This window comes from Lithobates pipiens, unplaced genomic scaffold, assembly GCF_037356315.1.
Source record: "Lithobates pipiens isolate NorthernLeopardFrog02 unplaced genomic scaffold, aLitPip1_a1.2 Scaffold_30, whole genome shotgun sequence".
In the NCBI taxonomy this organism is placed as follows: Eukaryota; Metazoa; Chordata; class Amphibia; order Anura; family Ranidae; genus Lithobates; species Lithobates pipiens.
Window position 1 is genome coordinate 34,106,024 of NW_027507791.1, and position 21,611 is coordinate 34,127,634.

General features: G+C 44.7%; 2 protein-coding genes across 2 annotated transcripts in view; both read right to left on the bottom strand.

The window, feature by feature from the left end:
* LOC143942156 (uncharacterized) overlaps window positions 1-21,611 on the bottom strand; it is a 1,285,630-nt gene that overhangs the window by 777,243 nt on the left and 486,776 nt on the right. The window lies entirely within an intron of this gene.
* LOC143942639 (uncharacterized) overlaps window positions 4,050-21,611 on the bottom strand; it is a 125,333-nt gene continuing 107,771 nt past the window's right edge. The window contains exon 6 of the mRNA XM_077464003.1: window positions 4,050-4,658. Within this exon, the coding sequence (XP_077320129.1) occupies window positions 4,618-4,658 (41 nt within the window). The 3' untranslated portion in view covers window positions 4,050-4,617. The remainder of the gene's footprint in view (window positions 4,659-21,611) is intronic.

The following is a 21,611-nucleotide window of genomic DNA, read 5'->3' on the forward strand; positions in this document are numbered from 1 at the left end:
TTTTTCCACTTTAATAGTCATTAAAATCAGTGCTCCCGCCAAAACGGCCGTTTTTAAAACTTTATTTTGCATTGACCCATGTCCCCTGGGGCAGGAGCCAGGTCCCCAAACCCTTTTTAGGACAGTATCTTGCATATTAGCCGTTAAAATTAGCATTTTTAATTTCGAACGTTCGAGTCCCATAGACTTCAATGGGGTTCTAACGTTCGTACGAATTTGGGGTCCGTTCAAAAGTTCTGGTGCGAACCGAACCGGGGGGTGTTTGGCTCATCCCTAGTGGCAAATTTGAAGGGGCATTTTTTATAGGGGCAGTATGATAGAGTCAATTTTTATGGGGCAGTATGATGGGGCAATTTTGATGGGGCACTATGATGGGGCAATTTTGATGGCACAGTATGATGGGGCAATTTGATGGGGAAGCTTTGTTGGGGGCAATATGATGGGGCAGTTTTGATGGTGGCAGTATGATGGGGCAATTTTATGGGGAAATTTGATGGGGCAGTATGATGGGGCAATTTTGATGGGAAAGTATGATGGGGCTATTTTGATGGGGGGAAGTATGATGAGGCAGTATGATGGGGCAGTTTTGATTGGGGCAATTTGATGGGTGCAGTGTGATGGGACAATTTGATGAGGGCAATTTGATAGGGCATTTTTGATGGTGGCAGTATGCTGGGGCAATGTAATGGGAGCAGTTTTGATGGGGGCAGTATGATGGGGTCAATTTTGATGGTGGCAGTATGATGGGACAATTTTGATGATGGCAGTATGATGGGCAATTTTGATGGGGGCAGTTTTGATGAGACAATATGATGGGGCAATTTTGATGGGGGCAGTATGATGGGTCAATTTGATGAGGGCAGCATGATTGTACAGTTTTGATGGGGCAATTTTGATGGGGCAGTTTTGATTGCGGCAATTTTGATGGTGGCAGTATGATGGGGCAGTTTTGATGGGGCAATTTTGAAGATTGGCAGTATGATGGTGCAATTTGGATGGGGAAATTTTGATGGCGACAATTGGATGGAGGCAGTATGACTATGCAGTTTTGATGGAGCACTATTGATGGTGGCAGTATGATGGGGCAGTATTGATGAGAGCAATTTTGATGGGGAAGTATGATGGGGCAGTATGATGAGACAGTATGATGGGGCAATTTTGATGGGGGCAGTATGATGGGGCAATTTTGAGAAGGCAATTTTGATGGGGCAGTTTTTATTGGAGCAATTTTGATGGTGGCAGTATGATGGAGCAGTTTAGATGGGTCAATTTTGAAGGTTGGCAGTATGATGGTGCCATTTGGATGGGGAAATTTTGATGGGGACAATTGGATGGAGGCAGTATGATTGTGCAGCTTTGATGGGGCAATTTTGATGGTCGCAGTATTGATGGTGGCAGTATGATGGGGCAAATTTGATGGGGCAGTATGATGGGGCAATTTCGATGGCGCAATTTGATGGGGGCAATATGATTGTGCAGTTTTGATGGGGCAATTTGGGGCAGCTCCTGGAAAAGGTAATTACTTTTTTTTATAGATGCTAATTGTAAATGATATCTCTTGTTATGTGCATATATACACACACATAATACCCCGATCCATCCCTGCTCCGGCGGCATCTCTCCCTCCCACAGCTTCTGCTCTGGTAAGCTGACAGGCTGGGGATCACGGAGGGGAGAGGGGGAGCAGTGCGGGTGATGTTTGGGCTTAGGGGGGCTTGGTAAACATGTGTTTACCACCCCCCTAAGTGTGGCACCCTGGGCGCATGCAGCAATCACTGAAATCGCACCTAATTGCCCCCTGACATCTGATAATAGTAACCGCGAGAGTTACTATGTATCAGACTGTCAGTTTATGAATGAATGTAATCTCTATACAGATTCTATTCATTCCTGTGATACAGAGAAAAGGACAATCTTCAGTTCCCATTCTCTGTCTCAAAAAAAGAGATATGGGGGTCTGTTTAGACCTCTGCTGTCTCATCAAGGACCCCCCAAAAAATATAAAATGACAAAACAATGTAAAAAAAAAGACATGGACACAGCCCCCTGTTCTCTATGGGGTGGCCTGTCCATTTCTATCAGATGTCATCCGATCTGATCTGCTAGATGGATGGGGAATGGAATCCCCATCTGTCTGTTTTTAGCGGACTGGATCGGATGCAGGCGGGTGTAAACAGACACATGTCCATTTACATCAGTCTCTCCATAGAGAACAATGGGTGGTCTGAATTAGTACTAATTTAGCAGGGATTTTGTAAGTTACGTTGTTTTTATGTGCAATATTAATGATTTTAGTGCATTTTTACTGAAAATAGCGATATGATGAACATTTGTGCAATTATTGCAGGGCCCAAAAAATCTGTAGCACTTTTTATTCTACGGGTCATGTGCTTTTAGAAAATGTCTAGTTTGAGGTGTCTTTTCACATTCTGAAAGCTAGAAGTGAAAAATGAAAACCTTGAGAAATTTTTGGATACGTTCGATTTTCACCATTTTGAAAAAAGGGGCAATTTAAAATTTACAAATATTTGTTATTTACCGTATATACTCGAGTATAGGCCGGCCTGAATATAAGCCGAGGCACCTAATTTTACCACAAAAACCTGGAAAAACGTATTGACTCAAGTATAAGCCTAGGGTGGGAAATGCAGCACCTACTGGTATATTTAAAAAATAAAAATAGATACCAATAATGTTTTTGAATATTTATTTCAAAGAAAAGCAGTAAACTAGCTCTGTAAGTGGAAAAGAGGGTCAATAAAAACCATATGGCATCAACAATAACTTTAAAAGTACAAAACCAAGCTAAAACACAAGAGTTAAAATCCTTCAAAACTGGATTCCTCCTCATCATCTGTATGTCCAAACAGAGCTTCAGCATTAGCTGGTGTGAGATAATCAGCGTAGACATTGTCATCATCACTGAGTTCGCAGTCATCACCATCACTGCTGTCATTCTCATACAAATCACTGTCTTCACTGCCATCCATAGCATTACTAATGCCACATTTCTTGAAGGCGCCTTGCACCATGTCCTCCAGAATCTCTTCCCATGCATCACAAACCCACTTTGCTATGAATTCTATGTCGGGCTTCATCAGATTTCCACCTTTTGTTAGTCGTGCTTGACCAGATGACATCCATTCATGCCACATCTTTCGCACGCGGTCTTTTTTTTTTTTTTTAAGGTGTTTATTTAAATTTTCAACATACATCATATACAACAATCAGTAAACATAGCGAATAGCCTCACTCCAGAGGTGCAGACAGAGGTGTAACCCCTCAGGATATAGCGTAAAGTAATGTATGTGGAGGCCCGAGCACTCCCTCCTGTAGGTAACCCTCCAGGCAGCGAGCTGGCCCACAGTCCGCTGCCTACCCCCGTTATTAGTGCAAAAAATTATGGCAGTGCCCGGAACACCCCAAGAAAACCCCAAAATATGCGGTGGAGATGCACCACTGGAGTAAACAAAACAGTTATATGCAAAAACACAGAAAACCCCAACGAAACAAAGACACAAAAAAGACATGCAGGCATCCCAACACACACACACAACTCAACCACACAAGTCACCGTCCCACTGCACAGTATCATTTTTAACATAAATAGCAGCCTCGTAAGGTCACATAATTGCTGATTACTACCCTAGTTCGCCCCTTCCCCCTATACCCAGCATCACCCTCTACAGTGCCCAAGGCCCCAGCCCTACCCCCACAGCCCTGTCTAGGGGTCCTGCGAGGATAGCACCGTCCCCCAGAAAGAACCAGAGACATCCAACCACGGTTGCCACACCTTATGGAACTTTTTCAAACAAGCTCTATTTTTATACACAATTTTAAATGTGGGGAGTTCACCATTAATGATACCATACAGGGATTGAATTCTTGGAGGGGCATTCTCTTTCCAGTGCAATAAGATCACTTTACGCGCATAAAATAAAATGGTACGTAGTAGAGTCCGAGCTGATGTCCTGTGGACAAAGTCATTCAGTATACCCAGCAGCCCCACCTCAGGGGTTTGGGGCATCGGGAGAGCAAGATGATCATCAAAAAATGTAAACATGTCCTTTTTCGCACACGGTCTTTGAAAGGTTTATTTAAACACACATCTAGGGGCTTCAATACAGATGTAAGCCCACCTGGAATAATGGCCAAAGTAACTTGAGAAGACTTTGCCAATTTTTGTGTGTCATTGAATGTGTGGGCTCTGAACGTATCCCAAACTAGAAATTATGTTTTTTTTCTTTAAGGCTGCTCCTGGTCGTCCGTTCCAAATTTCTTCCAGCCATTTTTTTGTTCCGTCTTCATCCAACCAGCCTTTAATATGTGTGCACACTGTAATTCGTGGTGGGAATTTGACCTTTTTTGGCAAGGTCTTTCTTTTAAAAATAATGACAGGCTGCAGCTTTGTTCCATTAGCCAAACATGACAGAACGACTGTGAATTTTTTTTTTACATTTCCTGTGGTTCTGAGAAAAATTGTTTTGTCTCCCAAACTTGCCACAGTTCTGTTGCTTGGAAGATTAAAGGTCATAGGTGTTTCATCCATATTTCCAACATCTCCAAGGTCATAGTTATGGATCCTTCTTTGTTTTATGGAATGACATCACTTTTTCATCAAGGTCTTTTGGCAACATCTGTGAAATCTTTGTTCTTTGCTGCAAACATAAGACAAACCTATTCATGAAGCAGGTACACCATTCTGCTGACGCAACAACATTTTCAATGCCTGGTGCTTTTAATTTGTCATCTTTAGCCATTTGAAGGGCATGTAAGTGAATTCCCATGCGTGTCATGCAGTAACCATTTTGACGACACTTCATAACCCATTTATGCAATTCAGGCTCTAGAGCCCCATATGAAGTTGTTAAACCACGTCAAGCTTTTTGCCTTTGGAATCTTTTCCAAGTCAGCTTTCATTTTCCTCCACTCCCTCACTTGTTTTTCATCAACACAAAATTCCCTACTTGCTATACTGTTATTGCTTTCTTCTGCTCTTGACACAACCTTAAGTTTGAAACCAGCTTTGTATAACCTGCGTTTTTCTTTTGGTCCAGGATTACAGGTAGAAGTATTAGGATCCATTTTTTTAACATATAGTTTCAAAAACAAACATACATTAACAGGTTGCAAAAAAAAAAAAACCATACAGACAAATATCCAAGTTTCACTACATACTTATCATAGTCATTTTCCTTGCAGTAAGTATATGCACTCGTCATTGCATTACACATTACAGATGTTTCCTGATACCTCCTATGTTAGTACAAGGTCCATATACCATACGGGGAAGGGGTCCTATTCGACCCTGCTGCAGAGGCTCAATCAATGGTCAGGTGCTTCGCCTCCACCCATGCCGCCCAGATCTTCCCAAATTTTTTGGGACAGTTTCTACCCAGATACGTCAATTTGTATAGCGGCAGTGCTGCATTCACCAAGGACTGCCACAGTTGTTTAGTGGGAGGGAGGGGTTGGTTCCATTGCAATAGAATTGCTTTCCTCGTGTAAAGTGTGGTTTAGAAAATAAACAGTTTCTTCCCCCAGGAGACTTCCAGAAAATCGCAAATACCCAACAGGAGAGGTATTGGGCTGAATGGTACACAGTATTAATGTCAGTCAGGACGTCTTTCCAAAATTCCACCACTCCTGGGCAGGACCATACCATATGGAAAAAGTCAGCACCATCTGATTTGCATCTAGGGCAGGTAGCCGGTCGGTCAGGGAGAAACTTCAGTTGTATAAACCTGTCCCTTGCCGATATTGCAAGATGTGGGTATTGCTGTATACCCTCCTCCAAGTCATCCTCAGTAAGGTCTGGAATGTCACTTTGCCAGAGCTCGAACAAGTGGGAGACCCTAGTTGTGTTATGTGTAGCTAGCATATTATATAATGTGGAGAGTGTGCGCTCCCCTCCCGCAGATCCAAGCGTGCTCTCCACTACCGACACCCCCAGATTCACCCGGAATGGGAATTGAGACCGGAAGGCGTGCCGCAGCTGTAGAAACCGGAAAAACATGTGGTTCGGCAGGACCCAATCTCTTTTTAGAGCGTCGAAGGAGATTAGTTGCTCTTGAGATATTATGTCCCCTAGTGTTAAAACTCCATGCCTGGCCCAGACAATTGGATCAGGGATGGAGTGGAAGTGGGGCAGACGTGGGCTTCCCCAGAGGGGGGCTCGCCGGGGCCTACACCCCTGGGACCACCAATTGTCTGTTGACTAATTCCCACACCCTGAGGGTCTGCACATTGGGAGGGTTATCCCCGGGTTAGATTGGGGCCCCCTATGGATCAAGTTCCTCAATTCCCCATAAGAGCCCAACAATGCCGCCTCCAGGGAGGATGCAGGGTTGGCTGGGCTCTCAGAGAGCCACCACTTGATAGTCACCAGGACTGCCGCCCAGTAATACTTCAAGAGACAGGGTAATGCCAGACAACCCAGTGCAAGGGGTAATTGAAGGGTTGTTCTAGCTATTCTGGGGGCTTTTCCATTCCAAACAAAGGACGTGATGATTCCATCTAGTTGCCTAAAGAATCTATTTGGTATAGGCACAGGGGTCTGGCGGAAAAGGTACGTAAACTTGGGCAGAACTAACATTTTAATTAGATTAACCCGTCCCACAGGCGATAAGGGCAAGGATCTCCACGTGTTACATTTCTGGGCTAGCTGGGTGACCACTGGACTAAGGTTAAGGGTGATGAACTGTTTCAAATCTCGATGTACCTCCACTGCCAGGTATTTAAATTGAGAAACCCTCTACAGCTGCCCATCCACTTGTGGGGTGCCAGCCCCAGAGTGTAGTGGGAATAATGTTGACTTCTCCCAATTTATACGTATACCTGAGAACTGTCCAAATTTGTCAATAATCGATAGAGCTGCTTTCAGGGAGGTTCCGTCATCTCTGAGATACAACAAGGTATCATCAGCATACAGCGACACCTTTTCCTGCAGTGGGCCCCTGACAATGCCCCGGACCTCAGGAGAGGATCGGAGGAGAACCGCCACAGGTTCAATAGCCAGCGCAAAGAGCCTGTCATGGATCTTCCACCTAGGGGTTAAAATAGTGCAGACTAATTTCAGTGATTGGCAACAGGCTGCCTTATTTAAACACCTCAGCAGCACTGTGTCTTTCCTGTCGGGTCTACAGCTCATACCTTTGACTTCCTGTTCCTGTGATCCGATCGGTTTCCTGTGTTTGACCCGGCTTGTTTGACTACGATTGATCTCTGTTATCCTGATCCTGGCCTGCCTTGTAACCACGCTCTGCTCTACACTGCTTGATATCCTGTTGCTGAACTTTGCCTGTATCCTGACCATTCTCTGCCTGTCGTCTATATCTACATCTGATCATCTGTTACCAAACCCGTCTTGTCTGACTATGTATTCAGTGTCTCCCAAGCTTACCAGCCTGCTTCCTGCTGCACCAGCTGAACTGACAAGACCCAAGATGAGCCAGGCACCCATACACTGCCAGGCTCTTACGGCCACTGTTGCAACACCGGTGGCCCTTGAGCCGGGGTTGTACGAAACAGCCTTCCAACTGCACGTCAGGCTCATCTGGCAGGTACGTAACAGAGCCCCGGGGAGAGGGGGTATCCCTGTCTGGTTCCCCTGTGCAGGGGAAAAGGTGGGGAGAGAACCATACCCATGCGCACTCTAGCTACGGGGGCCTTATACACTGCCCTGACCCAGGAGACAAAGACCGGACCAAATCCAAATTTGCGGAGGACCTCCCAGAGATAGCCCCACTCTACGGAGTCAAAGGCCTTCTCTGCGCATAGGGAGGCAACTACCTCCTCCTCACCCTCTTCGTCCCCAGAGGCCAAGACAGTATACAACCTATGGATATTAATATTGGTCCCCTTTCCCGGCATAAAGCCTGACTGGGCCTCATGAATGAGGGTAAGTATGACATTATTCAGTCGTCTAGCAAGAATTTTAGTCAGCACTTTTGCGTCAGAATTGAGCAGGGAGATGGGTCGGTAGGAAGAGCACAGCTGGGGGTCCTTCCCAGGTTTGGGTATCACCACTATGATGGCCTGTGCCATAGATGGGGAGATCCCCCTCCTGTAGGGTCTTTGTAAACATGTCATGCATTCTAATACTCACCACATCCATATATTGTTTGTAGAATTCCGGGGGATCCCGTCCACCCCGGGGGTTTTCCCCATCTGCATGGACCCCAGTGCTAGTCGGATCTCCTCTAGTGTGGTCGGGGAGTCTAAACTGTCCCTAGCTGTGGTAGTGAGGGTAGGGAGTGCCACCCCCTCCAGGAAAGCACACAGCTCCCCATGGGAGTACCGTGCCCTAGAGGAGTAAAGGGTGGTATAGAACTCCGCAAAACAAGCATTTATGTCAAGAGGATCTGTCACCAGTGTCCCATCTCTGTTCTGAACACGGGGTATAGTGGAGACCGGGGCCTGCTCCCTAGAGATCCAGGCCAACAGTCTCCCTGTCTTATCTCCCTGCTCGAATATCCTCTGCGTCTGGGACAGGTGGCGTTTGTTGGCCCTGGCTACCCTAAGCAGCACCACCTCCCAGTAGGCTACTTTCATATCCTGTGTGTGATAGGGTTGGCTGTGAGGGTAAATCGGGTTTCAAGGTCCTGGGCCTTGGCTTCTGCCTCCTCTATTGTGACCCCATCTTTCCTACACTTCCGGCCAATGGATGAGAGATAACACCCTCTCATGTAGGCTTTAAATGTATGCCAGACTATCCCCCTCGCAGACGTGTCAGCATTGGATGCCCAAAATCCCTGTATTTCTCTGGCCATCTCCATGGCTATAGTGGGGTGCTCAATCCAGTACCTAGATAGTTGCTAGAGTCTATCCCCTTGGGGGTAGAGGTTTGCAATGTACACAATAGTGGGAAGTGGTCAGAGATGCCCCGAGGGAGCGTCTCGATTCCTCGAACTTTGGGGAGCATGGTTACACTAGCATAGACAAGGTCAATACGGGAGAGAGTATTGTGGGAGGAAGAATGGCACGTAAACCTGCGATCTGACAGGTGCTTCCACCTCCAAACATCCTCCAACCCAAACACCCGGGCCCACCGGGAGAGTGCCGAGTCAGTAGCCTGGTCAGAGGATAACCTATCCAGAGACGGGTTAGGAGGAATATTAAAGTCCCCCGCTAGGACTACATTGTCAGTTTGGAACTGGGCAATTAGGGCAGTCAGTTTGTGTAGCAGAGACAGACTGGCCGGTGGTGGCATGTAGAGACCTACCAACACCATCTCTATCATGTCTATTCTTGTGTGCACCAGCACCTACCTCCCTTCCTGATCCGTGACAATATCAAGAGGCTCAAAATTGAAGGTCTTGTGGACCAGGATACTAACCCCATCGGGCATAGCTGGAGTGTGTATCATGATAGTGGCTTCCCACCCATGGCCTTTTTAGGCCCATTATCCTTCCCCCCACTAAGTGCGTCTCCTGGAGGACAAATATGTGGCGCATATTTTTTCAGGTAATCAAAAACCAGAGAGCGTTTCATTTTTTGGTTAAACCCCCTGACATTCCAGGACAGGATCTTTAACTGAGCCATAACCCGGAAGGGCAGGGGGGACCAACGGAGATGACCGCATTACCAAGGTCAGGGCAGCGGGGCAGCAATGCAGAACCCACAAGCAGCCCACCAATAACCACGCACACATACCTCAAACCTAATAACGTAATGACATACATGGTACATTTGTTATAATAGGACTGTCTGCAGTAAGAGACATGTGAACAAATAATAAAAAAAACAAATAAGAATCAAACAATACTCCCCTGCCAGCCCACCCCACACCCCAAAAAAGAAACCACGGGGTGTTTGAGAACCCAAACCAAACTTAATTAAACTCATTTAAAAGAGAAAACTCCTGTGGGGGCGGTGTGTAACAACCAGCACACCTAGGACAGAGTCTATTGCGTTAAAATATACAGACTCCAGCGCAGCTGCTTCCTGGAGGCAATACATAACTGAGGGGACAAAATAGGGGTATAAGTGATACCTCAAACTGAAGTACAATATTCGCTTAGATTATTCCAAGGGCCCATTCTTAGTTGCAGCACTTCCAATAAGGAAGAAATAAAAAAGGCAAAAGAACCATATAAAAAAGAAACCAAAAACCTGTAAGAAGAAGAAGTGCAGTAGTAACAGTAGTCAAGCCGTGGGGGGGCAGCTGCCCAACCCCCATCCTCTCGGGCTACCAGAGTCTCCAGGTCTGGCACCACACGTGGACCATGTCCATGCCTAAAATGTTGCTTTCAAATGGAGCATTACACATACCAGTCTCAGATTCTGAGAAAGACCTGGCCAGATGGCAAGCAGGATTGTAGCATGACCCTTACCCCCTCGTCACATCAGAGTACAACCGCAGAGTCCATGCTTTCCCATCGCCCCATTCGAGGAGTACAGATCACTGTCCCTGTGTAAAAGTAACCAAAATCCATTGGCCAGAGGGGGGAGGGACAAAGGGGGGCAAGACAGGCCTTCGAGACACCTCTGGAGTAGAATGCATCCCCCACCCCCCCAGTTGGTCTTCCGAGTTCAGATATAGGCAGTCGAAATTGGGCAGGGACAGGTGTGCTTACCGCTAGGCATAGCTGGTGGTGCGGGAGGACCTCTGCTGGAGCCCCGGCATGCGGAATCAGCTATGCAGGGGGAGGGAGTCAATCCATCTGGAGGCCTTACTCGGGGAGGTGAAGAATCTGATGGATTCACCATCGACTACTCTGAGTTTCACGGGGAACATCAAGTTGTACTTGAGACCTTTGGTGCGCAGCTGGGCCTTGACTTGGTCGAATGTCCTGTCTTGTCTTTGCGTCTCCACTGAGTAGTCAGGAAATAGCATGATTTTGACATTCTCAAAGCGTAATTCTCCTTTTTCCTCGCCTCCCGTAGAACAAGGTCTCTGTTTCTAAAATTCAAGAGGCGGAAAAAAAAGTGCGTGACGGAGCTTCCGGCGGGCCCTGGACAGAAGGCATTCTATGTGCCCGCTCCACTACAAAGTGGGAAGAGAATGTTGCCAGCGGGAGGAGTGTGTGCAGCAGGTGTTCAGTGAAAGCCTCTGTGTCCCGACCCTCCGGCAGGCCCACCAATCTCAAGTTGTTCCTCCTATTCCTGTTTTCTTGGTCCTCAGCCCTAGATTCCAATGCCTTCATTTTCACCTGTAGTGTGCGGAGGGAGGTAGCATGGTCGCGGAGCGCATCCTCTGTGTCCCCTATCCTCCGCTCCACCTCCGTCAGCCTCTCCCGGTGCTTATCCATGTGGCGCCATATGAGCCCCATGTCGAGCTGTATCTGCTCTATATTGGTGGTTAGGGTAGTCTGGCGGCCCGTGATAGCCTGCATGAGCACCTGGAATTGTTCAGCTCCCAGCGGTGGCATGTCGGCCTGTTCCGTCTGGGACGCCATATTGGTGTGGGCTTTCCCGAGTGTAACGCGAGTCTGCAGCGGGGTTCCCGGAGCTGCTTGCTTCTTTCTTTGGGAACCGGAGCTTCCCCTGCGCATACCCGGTCCTCACCACCGCTTTGCCGGCATTACAGGGTATGTATATGTCCCTAGAAGTTGGATAAATGGCCTACCAGGTGCGGAGCTCTCTTCCCTCATGTCCTATCTGGTCGTCATCTTGACCACGCCCCCCCCATTGGGATTCATTTTTAACAGGATAAAAAAAAAAAAAAAAAACTTGTATAGTTTGAGGACTAATGCAGGCTGATTACTGAATGTGACGACATGACTGTTTGCACAGAGTAGCCTGTGTTGGGTCTCATAATATACAGCCTGCCAGTGCCCAATATATACAGCCTGCCAGTGTCCATTATATACAGCCTGCAAGTGTCCATTATATACAGCCTGCAAGTGTCCATTATATACAGCCTGTCAATGACCATTATATACAGGTCCATTATAGCCAGTGTTCATTATATACAGCCTGCCAGTGTCCATTATATACAGCCTGCCATATCAGCAGGTCAGGAGAAGGTCATCAATGAATTCTGACAGTACTCCGAATCATCTTAAACTGATTCCATTAAAACCAAACCAAACCTGTCCTCACAGACCCTAACTTAGCTCTTCTCCACTTTTTGACAATATTGTGAACATGATGAAGACAGATATAGTAGATACATGCAGCCTTCATTATTCTTTTTACATGAGTCATACCAATGAATGTTTTGTAAGTCCAAAAAAAGTATTTTATCTCACAACCAGGGTCCAGTCAATAGCTATGTACTCACCTAGTGCTATGCTTGCTTGCTCTTGCTGGTGTGCTGGATATATGACATGATTCTGTCCTGGTTTCCATAGTCCCTCTGAGGTGTCAGATCGCTGTGCAGCCGCGGGTGGGATGTCCCTCCTCCTATGACACACGACACAGTGATTCATAGCATTGGATCACTGCCCTCTGTCACACGAGGAGGCGGGACATCGCTATTTGGCTGGCTAAGCGGCAATCTGACACAGCATGGGAGGGAGGGGAAATGAACCCAGGCCTGTTTACACTCCTCATCGAGGCTACATGAGGAGGTGGGACATCACTACTTGGCTCGTTGTGTGGCGATAGTATACAGCATGCGAGGGAGGGGAAACTAAGACAGGCGCTGGGCCATTCACAAGCAGCACAGGCCCGCCCCTTTTTCTCCTCCATTTCGGGAATTTGTTCCCTCACTCGAGTATAAGCTGAGACAGGATTTTTCAGCCAAAAAAATGGGCTGAAAAACTCGGCTTATACTCGAGTCTATACGGTATTAACTCCATACAGGGTAAACTTTTATATTTAGTAAGGATTTAGCAGGAATTTTGTAAAATTTGCTGTGTTTTTATCTGCTAATAATGGTTTTAGTGTATTTTTCCCCAATATATTGGTTTGATAAACATTTGCACAAATACCGCGGGGTCTAAAAAAATCAGTAGCAACTTCTCTTTGTTCTAGAGGTCATATGCTTTTAGAAAATATATGGTTTTGGGGGAAATTCACAAATTCTGAAATCTGTAAGGGAAAAATTAAAACCTTCAGATTTTTTGAAAGAACTGGATATTTACACTTTTGTGTCTGTTCAATTTATCACCATTTTGCAAAAAGGCACAATTTGAAGAAGTTATAAATATTTGTTATTTATTAACTGAGTACAGGTTAAGCTTTTATATTTAGTAGGAATTTTGTAAAATTTGATGTATTTTTATCTGCTAATAATGGTTTTAGTGTATTATATATATATACATATTGCTTTGCTAAACATTTGCGCAAATACCACAGGGTCTAAAAAATCAGTAGCACCTTCTTTTTATTCTACTGATCATGTGTTTTCATAAAATATATGGTTTGGGGGTCTTTCACAAATTTTGAAAGCTGTAAGTAAAAAATAAAAAAGCAAAGGAAAAAGTGCAAAAATGTTCTGGCCACCCGAGTGTACAAAATGGAGCACAGGGTCTGGCAGTGAAAGGGTTAAAGTTACCTTGTGCTTAACTGAATCAGACAATGCATGTTTCCTGCAAAAAAGAGGATTTCTACCTTTCCACATCAGATGGGTAAAGAGAAATTGCCCCTGTAGACTGCAGCAGGGGAGGACTGGGCAAGGGGCATTTCTGATCAATCCAGGGCTAATGAGATATGATGGGCTGGTGGACCAAAGACATTTTATACAAATGATCACAAGTAGTTGACTTTGAACCAGACTGGCTCCTTTCCACATTGAATATATTTTCCTTATATACCTCAATACCAACTGAGTCAGGATTAAGGCGGTGGAACACTTTCTGCAGAAACAAAACAGATCATCCATTACCCAGTGTATATATTCTAGAGGTCTGGGACTAGCTAATAAATACTTTCATTTTGAACACAGGTTGTTCAAACAAATTAACCGCTTCATGTCCTTAGGCCATTTACAGTATAAATGGCCTACGTTGAAGTGGGTATACCATGTTGCATCCCAGCATCATTATTTTCAACTGGTGATTGTCTTTTTAGTAAAAGTAATTGGAACAGCTATACAGCTGCTGGATTACTTTTTACAGGTGGCATGTGGGACATCAGAATCCAGAAGCAATGAGGATTTGTCACTTACAGTTTCAGTTCTGTTTTTCCTGGTTGTTTACCAGCCAGTGAAGCAGCCAATCAGACCAATCTGTGTCCGATTACCTGCATTGGAGGCCAGAGAGGAGATATGGGGTCTAATAGATCTCTCCATAAAGAAAACTTGCCATGGCCCATGCCATAACAAGGTATGTTGTTCATCCCTTGTGAAAACAATAAGGTTGATAATTTTTTTAATTTTTTTTAAGAACAGTTAAAAAATGAAATAAAATATATAATCAAATATAAAAAAAATAGTTTTTAACCACCTTAATACACTGCACTTACACCCCCTTCCTAACCAGACCAATTTTCAGCGCTCTCACAGTTTGAATGACAATTACTCAGTCATGCAACACTGTACCCATATGAAACTTGCGTCCTTTTTTCCACACAAATAGAGCTTTCTTTTGGTGGTATTTAATTACTAGTGGGTTTTTTATTTTTTGTGCTATAAATAAAAAAAAACGTAAATTTTGTGAAAAAAATGCCTTTTTCTTTGTTTCTGTCATAACATTTTGCTAATTAGTAATTTTTCTTCATAAATTTTTGCCAAAATTTATACTGCTACATATCTTTGGTAAAAATAACCCACATTAGTATATATTATTTGGTCTTTTTGAAAGTTATAGAGTCTACAAACTATGGTGTCAATCACTGAAAATTGATCACGTCTGATCAGGCCTTCAGTACATCAGGTGTATCTCATTTCTTGAGACACTAACAAGTCAGGAAAGTACAAATACCCCCCAAATGACCCCTTTTTAGAAAGTAAACATTCCAAGGTATTAAGTAAGTAGCATGGTGAATTTTTTTAAGTTGTCATTTTTTCCCACAATTCTTTGCAAAATGAAGATTTTTTTTTACAAAATTGTCACATTATCAGGTTATTTCTCACGCACAACATATGCATACAACAAATTACACCCCAAAATACATTCTGCTACTCTTCCCGAGTACGGCGATACCACATGTGTGAGACTTTTACACAGCCTGGCCACATACAGAGGACCAACATTGAAGTAGCACCTTCAGGCTTTCTAAGAGCAAAAATGACACATCTCATTTCACAGCCACCTATTACACTTTTGAAGGCCCTGGAGTATGAGGACAAAGGAATTGCCCATAAAATTACCCCATTTTGGAAAGCAAACATCCCAATGTATAATCTGTGAGGCATAATGAGTCTTTTGAACGGTTTGTTTTTTTCCGGAAGTTTTTGGAAAATGTGGAAAAAAATGAAAATGCAATTTTCTTTTTACACAAAGTTGTCAATTTATAAGATATTTCTAACACATAACATGTATATAGGAAAAATTACACCCCAAAACACATTCTGCTACTCCTCCCAAGTATGGCGATACCACATGTGTAGGACTTTTACACAGCCTGGCCACATACAGAGGCCGAACATTGAAGTAATACCTTCAGGCATTCTAGGAGCATAAATGACACATCTCATTTCATTCCTACCCATCACACTTTTGAAAGTCCTTGAGCACCAGGATAATGGAATTACCCACAAAATGACCCCATTTTGGAAAGCAAACACCCCAACGTATATTCTATGAGGCATGGGCTGCAAATAGGTACTCTGATGGGCTGCAGATAGGTACTCTGATGGCCTGGTGACAGGTACTCGGGTACTCTGATGGCCTGGTGACAGGTACTCGGGTACTCTGATGGCCTGGGGACAGGTACTCGGGTACTCTGATGGCCTGGGGACAGGTACTCGGGTACTCTGATGGCCTGGGGACAGGTTCTCTGATGGCCTGGTGACTAGTATTTGGGTACTCTGAAGGGCGGTGATAGGTACTCATATGGACTGTGACAGGTACTCGGGTACTCAGATGGACTGGGACAGGTACTCGGGTACTCAGATGAACTGGGACAGGTACTCAGGTACTTTGATGGGCTGTGACAGGTACTCGGGTACTCTGATGGACTGTGACAGCTACTCGGGTACTCTGATGGACTGTGACAGCTACTCGGGTACTCTGATGGACTGTGAGTGACAGGTACTATGATGGGTGGTGACAGGTCCTCTTTATTGGGGGGGGAATCAGTGTGATTTGTGTACACTTTAAGCGGTAATGAGATGTTACCACAATCTCCTCCTTACACACGATCAGTGTGTGAGGAGGAGAACCCGGATCACAGCCGAGCACGTGGATAAACAGCCGGCCAATGGCTGTTTACCAGCGTCGGTGACGAGCAGTGTTCCTGGGAACACGGCGCCAATGACGTGCACGTGCAGCATGCTCACACGCCATGCACAGTGGGGGTGTAACCATCTGTGATCGGCCGTGACTTTATCACGGCCGATCACGTACTAAACAGCCATGCCCAATGGCTGTTCACCCCCCTTGGTGGCGAGCGGTGTCTCCATGACACACAATATGCCTTCTAGGACTCATGCCAGACTCGACTGACAGGTGCACAAAGGTATTTCTGCATGAGACGCTATTCATAGCGCGTAAGGTAATAGCTAGGAAATGGATGAGGACTTGCCCCCCCCGAGCATAGCAGACTAGAAGGCAGAAATAAACAATACCCTCCCATATAAAAAATTTATATACACCAATAGAGGATGTCCTGAGAAATACTATAAAATTTGGGACAGGTGGCTGCAGGAGTCCGACACTTGCTCATAACCTGACCTTTGCACTATGCATGGGAAAATTGATGGCATGTGGATCCCCAAGCCCATGGGTAACAAAGCGAGTCACAAAATACTGTAACCATGTACTTATTTATTCCATGTATTTCATGGATATGTGACGATGTGATGATAAGGATCTGAGATTTAGACACAACTGTTATTTGAACCTATGTATGATATGTACCGTACCTGAAAAATGTACACTGTAGCATGTATACACTGTAAACAAAATAAAACCTGTTGATTTAAAGTGGTTGTAAACCCTTACAAACCACTTTGACCTACAGGTAAGCCTAGATTAAGGCTTACCTGTAAGTCGAAGAAATATCTCCTAAACCTATTACGGTTTTGGAGATATTTACAAAAATACTAGCTCATTATAGCTTTGCCTTGCAGGTTGCTTTTTTTTTCCTTCAATTGCCTTTACTTCCTCTTTACAAAACTACTCGTGGCTATTAATGAATTGTTGGGTCCTGCAGTACAGATGAAAGTCATTGAAAAAAATGGCATGGGATTCCTCCCAGTCCATTACCAGACCCTTTGAGTCTGGTATGAATATTAAGGGGAACCCCCGAACCATTAAAAAAAAATTGTGTGGGGTCCCCCCAAATTCCATTACCAGGCCCTTCAGGTCTGGTATGGTTATTAAGGGGAAACCTGTGGCAAATTAAAAAAAATGTGGGGTTCCCCCCAAAAATCCATACCAGACCCTTATCTGATCACGCAACCTGGCAGGCTGTATGAAAAGAGGGGGGATGAGAAAGCGGCCCCCTCCTGAACTGTACCAGGCCACATGCCCTCAACATTGAGAGGGTGCTTTGTGGTAGCCCTCCAAAGCACCTTGTCCCCATGTTGGGGAGAAGGGCCTCATTCCCACAACCCTTGCCCGGTGGTTGTGGGGGTCTGCGGGCGGGGGGATTATCAGAATCTGAAAGCCCCCTTTAGCTAAGGGGACTCCCAGATCCCGCCCCGTGTGAAATGGTGATGGGGTACATTGTACTCCTACCATTTCACCCACAAAAGTGACAAAAAAGGTAAAAAAAACACACACACGGCTTGGCACAAGTCCTTTAATAAGAAAATATCCAGCGATGTAATCCTTCTAAGATCCATGAATGATACAGCCTCCTACAAAGGAGGCACCCGGCAGAATGATGCATGACTCGGATGACAGTTCTTAAATAACCGAGGGCGGGGACACCCGTGACATGGACAGGTGACCCTCCCCCTCTGACGCAAGGGAAATGCCGGGGTTACCCAGTGAAATGTACGGGTGACCCCGCCCCCTCTGACGCATCACAAGAAACCCCATTGCATCAGAGGGGGTGGAGTCACCTGTACATGTCACTGGGTAACCCCGGCATTTCCTCTTGCATCAGAGGGGGCGGGGTCACCTGTCCACATCACAGGTGGCCCTGCCCTCAGTTATTTAAGAACTGTCACCCGAGTCGTACGTCATTCTATATGGAGGAGGCTGTATCGTTCGTGGATCATAGAAGGATTACATATCTGGAATTTTTTTTATTATTAAAGGACTTGTGCCAAGCTGTGTGTGTGTGTTTTTTTTTTTACCTTTTTGTCACTTTTTTGGGTGAAATGGTAGGAGTACAATGTACCCCATTACCCTTTCACATGGGGGGCCGGGATCTGGGAGTCCCCTTTGTTAAATGGGGCTTCCCAATTCCCAATAAATCCCCTGCCCGCAGACCCCCACAACCATCGGGCAAGGTTTGTGGGAATGAGTCCCTCCTCCCCATCAACATGGGGACAAGGTGCTTTGGAGGGGCTACCCTAAAGGACTCTCCCAATGTTTAGGGCATGTGGCCTGGTACGGTTCAGGAGGGGGGATCTCTCTCATCCCCCCTCTTTTACTGCGGCCTGCCAGGATGTGTGCTCAGATAAGGGTCTGGAATGGATTTTTGGTGGGAACCCCACACCAGTTTTTTTTCAATTTGGCACGGGGTTCCCCTTAAAATCCATATCAGACCTGAAGGGTCTGGTATGGATTTTGAGGGGGGACCCCTACACAATTGAAAAAAAAATGGCACAGGGTTCACCTTAATATCCATACCAGACCTGAAGGGCCTGGTAATGGAATTTGGGGGGACCCCCATACCTTTTTTTTTTCAATGACTTTCATCATTAATAGCCGCAAGTAGTTTTAAATTAGTTTTTTTCCTTTAGAAATTACATTTTGTGCAGGGACTGTTCTAAACACAGGAAACATGCGCTACTATACAGACATACTATAGACACCCCCAGATACGAAATTTGAAGGAATATTTCACTTTTATTGTTTCACTTTAAACCCCCTGGCAGTATTCCCGAGTCTGGCTCGGGGTGGAAGTTTTGTACCAAAAGCGGTAACCACGAGCCAGACTCGGGACCGCATCGCTGAATGCAGGAGAAGGTTTACTTACCTTCTCCCTTGGATCCAGCGATGTCCCTGTGCTGTACGAGCGGCTCGCCCTCCGATCGATTCATTACGGAGCCGATCTACCTTCCCTGCGAGCGTTGCGACGCACGGGGACGGAGATCGGCGCCAAATTCAAAAAGTGAAACACACAGTATACATACAGTATTATTATTGCTAGATTACATTGCTATATGTAATTATTTCACATCCCCTTGGTCCCTAGTGTTCTGCCCAGTGTCCTGCATGCAGTTTTATATTATAAAAACTGTTCTTTATGCCTGGAAACTGGAGATTGTCCATAGCAACCAAAACTGTGCCTTTACATCAAAAATTATTTTAGACCAGCTAGAAAACAGTGATAATAAATTAGAATCACTCGCAGAATTGAGTGATAGTGATTTGTGGGGGAGATCCGTCATCAAATACTGAAAAGTAATGACAGCGACAATTCTGCAACTGAGCAAATTTCAGTGTTTTTGATTTGATTACATTATTGAATAATTTTTATTATTTGGTATAATTATTTATAGTTATTTATTATATTATAATATATGATTTCATTTTTCAAACTTTATCATGGATATTTATCAGGATGTCTGCTAGACTCTGGTTTGAACAGATTTAAGTGAGTTATTCCTAAGAATAAGGCTCGGTTCACACAGGGGGCGATGCAAGGCGACACGACTTGCCTCGCCGCGACCTGCCGCGACCTCAGCGGCGACTTGCAAATGACTTCTGTATAGAAGTCAATGCAAGTCGCCCCGAGGTCGCCCAAAAGTAGTAGAGGAACCTTTTTTCTGAGTCGGAGCGACTCAAGTCGCTCCTCTTAGAACGGTTCCATTGTACAGAACGGGGGCAACTTGTCAGGTCGCGGCACGGCAAGTCGTGTCGCCTCGTGTCGCCCCCTGTGTGAACCGGCCCTTACAGGACTACAATATAAAATGCCAAATTTTCATGCAAAATAATTGTACCGCTTTTAGCACCTAAAATCCGAAATAATCATACCGCCAGGGAGGTTAAGCATTAAAAAAATCACTGCTCCCGAAAAAACAGTTTTAAAACTTTTTTTGCATTGATACATATCCCCTGGGGCAGGACCCGGGTCCCCAAACACTTTTTATGACAATAACTTGCATATTAGCCTTTTAAATAAGCACTTTCAATTTCTCCCATAGACTTTTAAAGGGTGTTTCACGGCTTTTAAATTTGCCGCAAGCACCCCAAATTGTTTGCTATTCAGTTAATGGGCGAACAGACAGCCCATCCCTAGCCATTACTAGTAAAAAAAATGAATAATAAAAATGCCATAAAACTATACCATATTTTGTAGACGCTATAACTTTTGGACAAACCAATCAATATACGCTTATTGGGATTTTTTTTTACCAAAAATATGTAGAAGAATACATATTGGCCTATACTGAGGAAAAAAATATTTTTTTTATATATTTTTAGGGGATATTTATTATAGCAGAAAGTCAAAAATATTGAATTTTTTTCAAAATTGTCGCTCTTTTTGTTTATAGCGCGAAAAATAAAAAACCACAGAGGTGATCAAATGCCACCAAAAGAAAGCTCTATTTGTGGGAAAAAAAGGACGTAAATTTTGTTTGGGTACAGCGTCGCACGGCCGTGCAATTGTCAGTTAAAGCGACGCAGTGCCGAATCACAAAAAGTGCTCTGGTCAGGAAGGGGGTAAAATCTTTCGGGGCTGAAGCAGTTAATGAGAACATAAGCAAGCATAAAGTCCATAAGTGAATAAATCCCAACACCAAAACGGAATACTCAGAGAAAAAACTTCTAGATCTTCCACCATCAGTGCTCAGTATGAAGATAATAAAATAAAAAAGTAACTCCACAGGAGACATGGATAAAAGTCTCACTCCAAAGGGGCAAAGCCTGGTGTGGGGTATAAAATATGGACCCGGAAATGACGGATCCTCTGCCCCTTTTTTATATGAACATGTATAGCACCTTATTCTTTATTTTATAACTTTGCATAGTCACTGAAGTTTGTGTAAACCCCCCACTGCCATGGCTTAGTGGCATCGCTAGAGTGGTGAAGTCCACACCTGGGTGACACCCACTAGAGGGGTGACACCGTCCCAACTCTCCCGAGGGTGAGTAAAGCCTTGTTTTTTTGTTGTTTTTAGCTGTCCCAACCAGAACATCTCCAGCATCATAGCCGTGCCGCCCTGACCGGTGTCCTTCTTCCTCCTCCTACTTCCCTGCTGCTGAGCCTGTCACATGTGTCACTATCTCTGTATTCTGTATCCTTCTACATATTTTTGGTAGATAGATAGGGGATAGATTTATAGTAGGGCTGTTACTGATTAACATGTTTGTGTTCAACTAATCGATTGTTTTCTTAATTGATTAATTGACTAATTTCGATTAATTATAACACACATACAGATCCAACTACTAGCGGATCTCCTTGCATTGCAACTTTACATTAGTCAGTGGTAA